Source organism: Apodemus sylvaticus, chromosome 5, assembly GCF_947179515.1.
Source record: "Apodemus sylvaticus chromosome 5, mApoSyl1.1, whole genome shotgun sequence".
Taxonomy (NCBI): Eukaryota; Metazoa; Chordata; class Mammalia; order Rodentia; family Muridae; genus Apodemus; species Apodemus sylvaticus.
This window is the reverse complement of record NC_067476.1, coordinates 150,258,280-150,270,605: the sequence shown is the minus strand read 5'-3', so window position 1 is coordinate 150,270,605 and position 12,326 is coordinate 150,258,280. Positions and strand designations below refer to the sequence as shown.

Sequence of the window (12,326 nt, the reverse complement as noted above, 5' to 3'; positions counted from 1 at the left end):
TCTTCTGACCCCTGTGGACACCAGGAACACATGTGGAGCACAGATGTATATGCAGGCAAAACACTCATGCTCATAAAATAACATACCTTCAACCCTCTTTTGAGACAAGGTCTCACTGTATAGCCCTTTATAGACCAGACTGACCTTGAACTCAAGGGGTCCACTTACCTCTCCTGGACCCTTAAGTAGTGGGATTAAAGAGATGTTGTACCATGACTGGCAATGTAAATACATCTTTTAAAAAAATCCAAAGAACAAAAGCAAAAACAAAAGTAAAATTTAAAAACAAATTGGGCGGTAGTGGTAGAGAGATGACTTGGAGGTAAGAGCATTTGCTGTTCTTGGCGAAGACCACCCTCATCAGGAGGCTCCTAGCTGCCTCTAACTCCAGCTCCAGGGGTTTGGATGCCCTCTTCTGGCCTTCAGGAACACACACACACACACACACACACACGCACACGCACACGCACACGCACACGCACACGCACACACTTTCAGTGATTTGTAGTGTCTCTGAGGCTGATGATTCACAACTGATTTCCAGGTGAGGAGTTAGACTTTGTAAGTTAGTTAGACAGGGTAGGTATATAGAGGACAACTGTACTTCAATAAAAACTCAACTGAGATACCCAAGACATATTAGAGTTTTATGGTCAACCTGAGGATGTTAGGATGTTAGGGCTGGGTAGATCATGGCTGGACCCCACCTGGTCACATTCTGTTCAGCCTTGAGAGTCTATACATGGATGAACATTCGTTTGGTAGGAGAGACAAAGCTATGAGACTGAGGTTAAGGTTTCCTTTTCCAGGAAGGCTGACAATGACCAAGTTCAAGCTTCAATCACCAAACTCTTAAGGCCACCTAAATGACAATAAGCAAGGAACAACGTAAGAGATCAGTTAAGCTAACTGGCCTTTGAGGATTGGTGGACATGAATCCAGAATATCTGACAAAGAAAAATTGTTGGAGTGGAGAAACATTTCAGGTAAGTGTGAGGTTCAATGCTGTATTTGGTTTCAAGTTTAACATCGAACATAGGCTTGCTGCTCTTGGGGGCACCGATCAGTTGGGTTTCATAAAGGAGGACCCCAATCTTTGCAGTTCAGTCAGCTGTCCTGGAATGACGTCAGCATCGTCTGGATGTATGAGGAGTTGCTCATGAGTGAAGAGAGACCTATAGGATAGAACCTGTTGACATTCCTCTGGATAAGGCCACAGGATAAAGATACAGGGAAGACGGACTTGTAGGAAGATGCTATCTTTTTGGGGGGGGGTTGGATTTGGTTTTTTCAAGACAGGGTTTCTCTGTGTAGCCCTGGCTGTCCTGGAACTCACTCTGTAGACCAGGCTGACCTCGAACTCAGAAATCCGCCTGCCTCTGCCTCCCAGAGTGCTGGGATTACAGGCGTGCGCCACCACCGCCTGGCGATGCTATCATTTTTAATGATGGTAGTAATTTTTATTTCAGGAAAGACAAAATTAGGAACAGGAAAATAGTGAGTAGAAGTGTCAAAGATTATGGACTTGTTTTAAAAAAAATCTAAACATTGGTCTGAATCTGCTTGAATCTTTATTTCAGATGGCCCAACCAGGAACGTCCACGAACACACGTGCTTTTAAGTTCAGGCTCAGGCTCAGGTTCAGGTTTTCTGTTGAAGTAGAAAAATCAGATTCATGTTGCAGGTTACAAAAAGTCTCCCTGGATTAGTGTAAGTCATTTCTCTCTTGGGACAATCCTAGAGGATGGCCCCTCTATCAATGATCCGTCTGTTCAATTAATCTGTTTCATTCACTCAAAAGGTAGCCACTACCTATGTTCTAGTTACTACAAGGATTCATTAAGAATGATCAAAAACAGCCGGGCAGTGGTGGCGCACGCCTGTAATCCCAGCACTCTGGGAGGCAGAGGCAGGCAGATTTCTGAGTTTGAGGCCAGCCTGGTCTACAGAGTGAGTTCCAGGACAGCCAGGGCTATACAGAGAAACCCTGTCTTGAAAAAACCAAAACCAACCAAACAAACAAAAACCAAAACAAAACAAAAGAATGATCAAAAACAGAATTGGTGCCTTTGAGTCACCCCCTAGGGTACTGCATGTCTCATTTTATGGAAATTAGTTATAACTCTCTCTGGATAGGATCCATTGAGCATCTTGTTCTAATAACTTGGAAATTGTCAGTTGTGGGCAGGGACTTCAGCTGTACAAAGTAGCATGCCTCTGTGGAGATTTAGGAGGCTTGGAAATGCAAGGATTTGATTTGGGAGTGTGGAAGCAGGACAAGAGCCTTGCGATGGTCAGATCTAATTAAAAAAAAATCAAAAACCGAAACTAATTTATTATGCATTGGTTATTCCCTCTACCCCAGATGGGTTTCTCTATGCAGTTCTGGCTGTCCTAGAGATCACTCTGTAGACCAGGCTGGCCTCAAACTCACAGAGATCCACCTGTCTCTGCCTTCCAAGTACTGAGATTAAAGGCATGCTCCACCACCACCACCACCACCACCACCACCACCACCACCACCAGGCTTCAAGAGGTTACTTCTAATGGACTTATTTTCTTCATCTATTAGGTGAAAACAATACTATAAATCTACTGTACAGCTCCTTTAGTTTAATCTTATTTTTTCCAGATCTTTTAGTAATTTATTCTATTTCAGACATATATGTATACATTGTGTTCTGCTTATTTTTTCCTCACTTACTCTAGCTCCTTTTCACTCCCCCCCCCCCAAAGGTTGCTTGCTTAAGAGGATTTATGCTGTTTGGTTCGTGACCCATGGATTTTGGTTAGAGCTATGTATATGACCACAGCTGGGGACTTACTGGTGGATATGCAACTGAAAACAGTGACTGCCCTTTACCAGTTTCCATCAGTAGCCAGCTGTTCCTCAGGAAGAGGAATCCTGAACCCCACTCCCACTCATGCCTGACTATTTACAAGCTTAGCTTTGGGAAGGCCTAAGCAGCTGGTGTGAGTTTAGAATTGCAGCATCTACACTATACCAGAGGGCAGTGTTTTGCAACTCTACTTTTCAACATTGAGCTCTAACACCAGGTAGAGGAGACTATCTTAATCTCTTTGTACCTCCAACAGCCACAAGCCTCCTCTCTCTCTCTCTCTCTCTCTCTCTCTCTCTCTCTCTCTCTCTCTCTCTCTCTCTCATTTTTTGTTTGTTTTTTTGTTTGTTTGTTTTTTTCCGAGACAGGGTTTCTCTGTGCAGCCCTGGCTGTCCTGGAACTCACTCTGTAGACTAGGCTGGCCTCTAACTCTGAAATCTGCCTGCCTTTGCCTCCCAAGTGCTGGGATTAAAGGCGTGCACCACCACCGCCCGGCTCCCATGAGTCTCTTTGTTCACTGCTAAAGGAAGCTTCTCTGACCAAGGTTGAGAGTAGCAGTTGTCTTTGGGACTGTGGGAGGCAAAGCCTGGTTTCTCAGGTATCCATTGCAGCTGATACACGGACCCTGCACTGACCTTTGCAGCTGCCTAGCCATGATGAATGGCCAGCCGTTGCAGTCTGGACTCTCTCCGTGCTCTCTGGATCCAGGTCTCTTTTCTCTCTGGCTGCTTCAGTCTACCAGGCTGTAAAGTGGTCAAGCTCAAGTCCATAGCAAGGTTCTTTGTTTCTCTTAAAGACCGCTTCCTCCTATCAGCACTGTTGTAAAGTAAGATTGTATCTTTATAGGGTCATGTACTATTGTAATGCAAAATTGTATCATTATATGGTAATTGCTCTGCAGAACACCTGGCATTGTGGCAAATAATCAATTGTTCAGTGAGTATTTTCTCCCTCAACCTTTGATTTTTTTCTAATTGTCAGGTTGACAATTTGTTGTTTTATTTTGTTTGTTTTTCAAGACAGGGTTTCTCTGTGTAGCTCTGGCTGTCCTGGAACTCACTTTGTAGACCAGGCTGGCCTCGAACTCAGAGATCCATCTGCCTTGCCCTCCCAAATGCTGGGATTAAAGACATGCACCACCACCCCTGGGGCAAAGTCTACAATTTATTCTGAGGTTCAGCCTAGCTGTTAGAAACTTTTATAGAACAATGTTTCCTCTTTACTTCACCAAACAGGTTAAGCCCTGACTAATTTTCTCTACTCTGGAATCTCAGAGCTTTCTCTTACTGTTCATCTAAAAGACCAAAGGTGAGACTGTGTTCCTTACCTCACCGGGGGGTTTTTGTATGCTTCGTGACAAGCAACATCACAGTCTATTTTAAGATTGAAATTATTAAGGTTACCATCACAGCCAGTGAACAGAAAAATTTGACACTGTTTGGCAGTTCTGTTGTAGAAAAATTTTAAATGTACTTCATAGCAGCTGCCAGGATCTGGTTCCAAAAAACAAGGATCTGCAGGAGAAGTCACCATTAAGTTAGAGGAAAAACGATTAAGACACAATAGGAAGTTTGTCTCTATGCAGAAGCTCTTAAAAATCCTGCTTGGGATGGTGAGGTGGCTTAGGGAGTTAAAGTACTGACAACTGGAGTTATATCTCTGGAGCCGGTATGCACACACACACACACACACACACACACAATGTAAAAACTAAAAGAGAAAAATTCCTGTCTTCAGTGTGGAAACATTTTTGCTCAGGGCCTCTGAAAGGTTTCTGCTTTCTGTTATGAGCAGAGTCACATGATGAAGCCATCTTTGTCCAAAACAAAACAGCTTACCTCTCTAGGTTGTGGTCCTTCCTGGACAGTGCTTTTGGGAAGGAATCGCTTACATTTCTTTCTCCCCCATTCATAATTGACCTTAGCATTTCCCTTCCATTTTAACTTTACTCATACCGTTGTATTCTCTGCAGAGGTGCTTAGCAAGCATCCCAACGGCGCTCATTACTGGAGGAATGAGAAAGCAGAAGAGGACGAGTCCCAGGAGAAGTCCCAGCTTAGAAGGCTTCATGGTGGAGCAAGCAGCAGCTAGGAGAGGCTGTTGCCAGCTGCTCTTATGCTTTGGGTTTGGGTTGGTGGGAGGGCTGAGCCCACCTACCCCAGGGGCCAGGATTGAGCATTACTACGTGTTGAGTTGAACTGAGCGCATGAGTACCCAGCTGTGAAGCTAAAGGTCCCAGACTGATTAGACCCTGATAGTGAGGTCCATTTTCATGTAACAATACAAGCTGAGGCAGCAGAGCGTCTGCACACTCTTACCTGTGGAGGGTTGGGCCATCGGAGCAAGGAATTCCAAAAGAATTGCTTCCTCCCTATGTTCTGAAGAGCAGAGAGGAAAATGGCCTGGTGCATTAGAAAGAACAAAAGAAGCATGACATTAAAAGCATCTTCCTTCATGCCATGTTCTACATGGTGTAAGACCTATGAGCTAAGTCCTTAAATTATTACACCAAATCCTCGAGGGAGGGATATTCATCACCACTGACAGACGCTCAACAGACAGAGGCTATCTGCGAAAGGTCCCTTATCTGTCATAAGGGACATAGCGGACACCTGATTTGAAGCTGGTCTCAGGTTTAGGAGTGATTTGTTATTGTTATTACTGCTTGAGTTTTGGGAACAAGGTCTGGCTATTGACCCTGATTTGTACAGGAACTTGCGTAGCCCATGCTGGCCTTGAATGTCTTCTGATCTTCTCACCTGAGCCTCCCGAGTGCTGGGATTACAGTCCCAGGTGTTCACACTGGGCTCAAAGTTTTTTGTTTGTTGTTTGTTTGTTTGTTTTGTTACTCTACTTAGGAGTATGAAACTACCTTGAGCTTGACTTGTTTTATAAGTTTGGAAAAAACGACTCCCATTCACAGCCTGGAGCCACTTGGCATTGACTTCTCCTGGTGAACTATGAAATCGAGCCTCCCGTTCATCTTCTAATGGCTTCAGAGTCCTCTCATGGCTCAGCCGTGTGCTCATCCACCACCAAGAACTGCATTATAGGATGGAATAACTACGATAGGATATAATAATTTTGTTAATATATTTGGACTTGTGTGTTTTACTATATTATATAACCTTGAATCAAAAGCCATACTTAATTTCTTAAACTTTATATTAGGAGTTTTCCATATAAAATTCACAATCAGCTTGGTAAATTTCTGAGAAAACCTACCCTGGACATTGCTTTGAGCTGCATTGAATCTATAGACCAATCTCCTGTGTATCTCAGTCTTTGATAATCTTTTTTCTTCAAGACATTCCTTACAGAAATGAAAAACAGTACAAAAATTGGCATAATCCACAAAAGAGTACAAATATCTGTGTATGTATGTATGTATGTATGTATGTATGTATGTATATACATATGAATGGATGGATGAATGGATGTATGTACTGTTTCCCTAGAGAACCATGACTAATTCACATGGCTATGAGCATAAACACACACGCGCACACACACACACACACACACACTGAATTAGTCTTGAATATTTCAAAATTATTGATTTTACATCTTCTGGATAACCACAGATGTTTCCCTTTGTCCCTCAGTTTACTGACATATCAGAGGAGCTTTGTAGGAGCTGTAACCTTTCTGTACACTACTGAAGTGTGTGCTAGTGTACTATGTAAGACTTGTTCATGTTCAAGAATTCAGTCTACTGGTTATTCTCCCACTATATTCATTGGATTTGAACATATAACCTTCTATTGGTTATATGCCAATTGGATTGAGAACTAGTCAATCGTAGCCTCTAGAATATTTCATAGAGAGTTGATACGGTTTGTTCCTTGTGGAATTGATTACACATGTCTGAGGACCACGATGTCTCCATTTTGATAGATTTCCACTAACTTACTGTTTTAATTTTCAATTGTTTTAAACATTGGTTTACTTTCCAAGTTTCCTATCTCCTCTTCTATTTTAAAGTTTTATGCTACTGTGGTAAGAGTCCTTGATACCAGGCTTGGTGACTGGAGTGGATTCTGTACAAGCGTGAGAACTTGAGTTTTGATACCCAGCACCACGTAAAACTTAAGCATAGCAGCCCATGCTTATAACTCATGCTCTGAGGGAAAGATGGGCGCTTGGAGGATTCACTGATAGCCAGTCTGACTGAAATTTAACGTTCCAGGCCCAACAAGAGATTCTTGACTCAGAAAATAAAAAAGAGAGAGAGAGTGATTGAAAATGACAGCGACTGTTGACCTGTGGCATCCACATGCACATATATAGGTTTGTGCATTAAGCTCACAGCTAGCTACACACATACACACACACACACACAGACACACGGGAGTTTTAAAAAGTCTATCCTGCCAACATATTTAAATGTAAAATGCCTTGCGGTTGACAAATTGATACAACATTACATACCAAATAGTTACATCTTCTTTATCTTATTTGACTGAAACTTGATGCATTTTATATAATAACTTCTCACTTTTTTCTTTCACCAGACCTTGCCAAACACCATTCCACTGTGAATTCTGTAACTTTGACTATTTTGGATAGTCTAAGCAGAAGTATAAAATGTACTATCTTCCTGTGTGCAAGTTATTTCCACCCATTTCTTGGCTCTCATGAGTACTGAATAAGAAACCCTGAGAGGTTCTATCAGTTCCTGATCAATACATATGCAGATTTATTTGTTTTTCCAAATGTGGGTCTCTCTGTCTTCACACTCACCAAAAGGCAAACATGCATCCAACTCCTTTCAAACTGATTAAGATATAATATTAGAATTTTTTTATCTTGCACAAATTAGAATTAAATGCTAATATACTAAATATAAAAACAATTCTTCTGTACTACCAAACCCTGTGAAAGCCTCTGTCATTAAGCTTGAGTAACTAAGGCAGCAGCTGCTGTGTTTTGAATGGGCCAATGGGAATGTGAGAGACCTGCTTGGCTCACAGAGGGCGCCTTGGACTGTATCTGCTTGGGTGTTGGTGGTATAAGGAGCCTGCAGGTTTTTCTGCACAGTCCTTCTTGCTCTGGGTTAGGGGGATCCAGGAAGTCATCTAGGTTGGAGAAGTTTCTCAGAAGAGAGGCTCAGAGTTAGTTAGAGGTGGGTTAAAGTTCATGTAGAGGCAACAGACAGAAAGGAGGACCTGTGGACTAGGTGAGTGGATCCTCTCAGACTGATGTCCTTCATGGGGGCTCTGCAGGGGACATGGCATCCCCTTAGGGCAGGCTCTGAAATCACTAATCAGTGAGTGAGTCTCTTCACTGTGAGCTTAAATCAGTTTGTCTTTCAAAGACGTCAGGAATATCCACTACTGCATTGGGCTCTATTTCAAGGCTCAAGGATATTTACCTTGTTTTCACCAGTTTGAGTTAATTCAGATATAGACTAGAGAAATAATCAATGAATGAACCAACCAACCAAACATTTAGTTATATTCGAATGTACACTTTATATGGTTTATTTATTTAGTGTGTGTGTGTACACACACACACACACAAACACACACACACACACACACACACACACACGCATGCACGCTACAGTGTACATGCAAAGGTCAGATGATAAGTTGTGGGATTTGTTTCTCTTCCACCATGGAAGGTTTGGGGGAATCAAACTCAGGCATGCTCATCCGTCTTGGTGGCAAGACTAAACCTACTGACTCATGCTGCCGGCACCTGTGATTTCAGAAATTTGGATAATGGACCGACTAGACACAAGTAACAACATTCTTAGACTCTCCCAGCAACCCAGTGGAGGGATTTTCATACAGAATCTCATTTCATCTTCACAATATGCTGGAGGGTTAGGGGTTCTCCAACCCTGTGCCTCTGAGGATTAGGGACCACCCGACAGGACTACATCAGCAGAGCCAAGGTGGACTGATTCCCAGTGATGTACAGGGCTTCCTACTCCTCTTCCCACGACTTCCTGGAGTTGCAGACATTCGTGAGGAACTGGGATCCAAACTTTGGTCCTCATGATGGCGCAACCAGCCCTCTTAACCACCGAGTCATTTCTTCAGCACAGTTCCTACTTTTTTGTTTGTTTGTTTGTTTTTTAAATGCCCTGAAACAACAGTCGCCAAATGATGAACATCATTTTTTTTTTTTTTTTTTTTGGTGGTAGAGTAACGGCGAACTCTATTTTATTAACTGCTTTTTGTAATTCCAGTGAAATTATAGAGGCAACCTCCTCTCCACCTTTTCAAAGAGCAAACATCCGGAAAGAACTTGGAAAGAGTGACATCTGTGCGTTCTCATCTTGGCGGAGTCTCCTCAGGGAGGGAGGGTATGGTGCTCCCGCCCATGCTGCCTTGCGTTATCCCCACACCACAACATTCTGAGGCACGGGTGGCAGCTCTTTCTTTCCCACGAGCAGCTTAGCTGTCGGTACAGTGAGTTAACCAATGACTGACTCGCAGAGCATGAAGGGCCCAGTCGGAATTCCTGTGCACGGTGCTTGCCCACCGGAGGACTGGACAGACTGTTCCTCAGCAGACCCTCAGGTCTGAGTGTCCTGCACGCCCTTAGGACACGGCTCTGCTTCTATATCTTGTAGACCTACTCTATCCCCCAGGTAATGAGTTCCTGGTGGAGTGAAAAATGGAAGAAGACCAGGCAATCTGGACACGAAGAAGGCCATTCTGGTTTTGGGAAAATGAGGCTGGGAGAGGAAGGGGTGGCCTCACACAAGGGATCAGGAGGACCTTATACTTAGGCAACACACCTGGGAGCCTGCCTCGATGGTCCAGTCTGAGCAATCCTGACTCCGTAGAAGAAAATGTTTTCAACTATGTTGGGTGCCAGTTTGCTCTTGAAAGGGTAATTCCTATTTTTTGTTAATCCCACTTGAGAGTAGGATATGAAGCTGAGCTCTCCTGCCACACAGAAGGAGGAGCTTGATGCTGCTGCCACTGTGGGCATTTTTGTGCCTTATTTTCTATCAAACAGGGCATGCCCAAAGATGTGCCATTTAATTGCCTGGGCCAGTCTTTTCAGACAGAACTGGTCGAGGGACCAGTAAAACACATGGGAATTAATCATGAGGCAAGAGACGGCTTTGGCTCATTTGCAGTTTTTAATTTTAGTCTCATGTTTATTCTTGTCTTAATGATGAGTAAGCTGAGAGAGAGAGAGAGAGAGAGAGAGAGAGAGAGAGAGGTACATCAGCACTCCGTATGTAGTCTACACAGCTGGAAATTTGCTCAGGGCGTGGGACGTAGCAAAGAGCAGGGCATTTCAATCTTTCCTCAAGAAACTCAGCAGCTGAACGTCCTGCTGTGGGTCTTTGGTCTAGACTTCATTTGGATCCTGGGAGACACAGACAGGCAGAATTGTCATCTGTTCAAAAAAAGAAAGAAAGAGAGAGAGGGAGAGAAAGAAAGAAAGAAAGAAAGAAAGAAAGAAAGAAAGAAAGAAAGAAAGAAAGAAAGAAAGAAAGAGGGACTGTCGAATTAAAGGGGCCGACATGTCTGTGTGAGAGGAGCAGCAGTTTCTCATCAGCGCCCTAGATCCTTCTCTCTGCCCCAGACCCCTTCCCTTTGGAAGATTCGGGGCTAAGGCTCCTGCCTAGGCAATCGGCCACAGCTCTCCTGAATGTGATAGTATCACTGGACAAAGGAGAACAATCACAAGGAGAACAAATGTGCTTTTGTGACCAGATACATCATCCCAGGTAGATGCTGGGATAAAGGTAGATTCTGGGACCAGGAAGGCCCCAGAAGAGAGTCAGAGGCAACCATGAGTACATTCAGAGAGACGGGGGCAGAGATTCACAACTACAGTGGTGGAGGGAGGATGATTACAAGATTTGAGGACGCCCCTTTAATTCGGAGTTCTGGGGAAATCATTCTCGGTCAAGGCAGAGAAAAGGTTGGCAATATGGCAAAAGCAACAAGATGGAAGGAAAACGAAAGACGACTCATCACAGCGATGGGCAAGAGGCTCTGCCGTTGGCCTCTGCCAGTAGCTCTGGTGCCATGGCTAAGAGAGGAGACCTCAGGAGACTGGGGCTTGGTTTGAGGCGCACACTATCCCACAGTAGGCAGAACAGCATTGAAGAGTTTCAGGGCATTCCTCCTGCTCTGTACAGAATGTGTTGCAGTCTTCGGGCTCTGATCTGCAGGGTGGAGGTTCCAGGATGTACTCTGGAATGAAGTGGTAAGAGAGTGGTTGAAGGGACAGGAAGTAGCAACCTTGTCTCCCCTTGCTGCTCTCTGGGGACAGGAATAAGTTTGGCCCCTGCCGTCCATCTTCCTCTGGGTTCTGTTCACTGAACTAGGGCTGGGTATCAGATCTGAGACTATTAGGTAGAACCTTGGACTCATTATCTATGCATAATCCTTACGGATCAGATACTGAGTCCCCATAAAGCCTGGTAGGGTCTGCTTCAAGGGTATGAATGTGTGTGTGTGTGTGTGTGTGTGTGTGTGTGTGTGTGTTAAGTTAAAAAAAGGTGTTGGTCACCTAATTTATATTGATTTAAATTTATCCTAGAGTCAACCCTGTTCTCAGTTTGGAGCCACGTAATAAGCAAACAGAATAGAGATTCTAACCTAGAGTGTTCTGACCATAACCTTTGGATCCTAGAATGGGGTACTACTATTCACTGTGAAATTCTCTAGAGGTGTCCCCTGGGATAGTTTCCTCTCCACAGGTGTTAACCCCGTCCCTTCCCTCGAGCCCAGACCCAGTACCTACTCAGAAAGTATTGCTTGGGACTTCCAGGCACTGGCTGTGGTACTAGGCTGAGCACCAGCAGGAGCTGGAAAGGTGACAGAGGTGTCATGGTGCTGTCAAGCTGGATGGTGAGTCCTGGCTGAGGGCCGTTAGGTTTGCCCAAACTCTGCCGGGAGGAGAAGAGAGGGAAGGAGATGCAGAGATGGTTCTAGGATGGCCCTTCTCTGCCTGTAAGGAAAGCCTGGCCCAAACCCAACCAACTCCTGGCCCTGCCCACTACAGGGGCGGGTCCTGTGCCTGCATTTGCTGTCCCTTCCTCCTTTCATCTGGATCCTAAAGAGCATGCCCTCTCCCCCTCTCTCTGCCTCACCTCTCCCCCTCTCCCTTTCTTCTCTCTCCCCCCTGTCATTTCTCTCTTCTTTCTCTTTTATATTTCACTCTCATTCCTCTCTCCCCTCTCTCCCTCTCTCCTTCTCTCTCTCCTCTCTCTCCCTCTCTCCTCTTTCTCCCCCACTCCTTTCTCTCTCTTGTTTCTCTTCTCTCTCTCACTCTCATTCTTCTCTCCCCTCTCTCACTCTCTTCTCTCTGTCTCTCTCTGTCCTCTTTCCCTGTCTGTCTGTCTGTCTGTCTGTCTCTCCTCTTTCCTCCTTTCTCTCTGTTTCTCCTCCCCACCCCCCGACTGTGTGTGCAAGTGTGTATTGCTAGAAACGGAGCCCAGCACATTGTGCATGCCAGGCCTGATCTACATCCCCAGTCTTTATGGTTTTTTTTTCAAAAATT

General features: G+C 44.4%; 2 protein-coding genes across 2 annotated transcripts; both read right to left on the bottom strand.

Moving 5' to 3' along the window:
- Window positions 1-3,487: 3,487 nt before the first annotated feature.
- Window positions 3,488-4,910, bottom strand: LOC127684990 (kunitz-type protease inhibitor 4-like). The gene is made up of 4 exons (XM_052181734.1): window positions 4,796-4,910; window positions 4,173-4,354; window positions 4,102-4,109; window positions 3,488-3,656 (listed from the first exon to the last, which is right to left on the bottom strand). The coding sequence occupies exons 1-4, from the start codon at window positions 4,908-4,910 to the stop codon at window positions 3,488-3,490; spliced, it is 474 nt and encodes a 157-aa protein (XP_052037694.1).
- Window positions 4,911-10,386: 5,476 nt separating this feature from the next.
- Wfdc13 (WAP four-disulfide core domain 13) lies at window positions 10,387-11,655 on the bottom strand. Its single transcript, XM_052181573.1, has 2 exons — window positions 11,568-11,655; window positions 10,387-11,014 (listed from the first exon to the last, which is right to left on the bottom strand). Exons 1-2 carry the CDS (start codon window positions 11,653-11,655, stop codon window positions 10,866-10,868), a joined length of 237 nt encoding a protein of 78 aa, XP_052037533.1. The 3' UTR covers window positions 10,387-10,865.
- Window positions 11,656-12,326: the final 671 nt, after the last annotated feature.

Excerpts from the sequence above, each read along its gene's own strand:
- Wfdc13 (XM_052181573.1), bottom strand. The coding sequence starts at position 11,655 with ATGACACCTCTGTCACCTTTCCAGCTCCTGCTGGTGCTCAGCCTAGTA. Across the intron at positions 11,015-11,567 it reads TCCCAAGCAATACTTTCTGA|AGTACATCCTGGAACCTCCA; the intron begins GTAGGTACTGGG and ends ACTTCATTCCAG.
- LOC127684990 (XM_052181734.1), bottom strand. The coding sequence starts at position 4,910 with ATGAAGCCTTCTAAGCTGGGACTTCTCCTGGGACTCGTCCTCTTCTGC. Across the intron at positions 4,355-4,795 it reads CCTCTGCAGAGAATACAACG|ATCCTTGTTTTTTGGAACCA; the intron begins GTATGAGTAAAG and ends CTTCTCCTGCAG.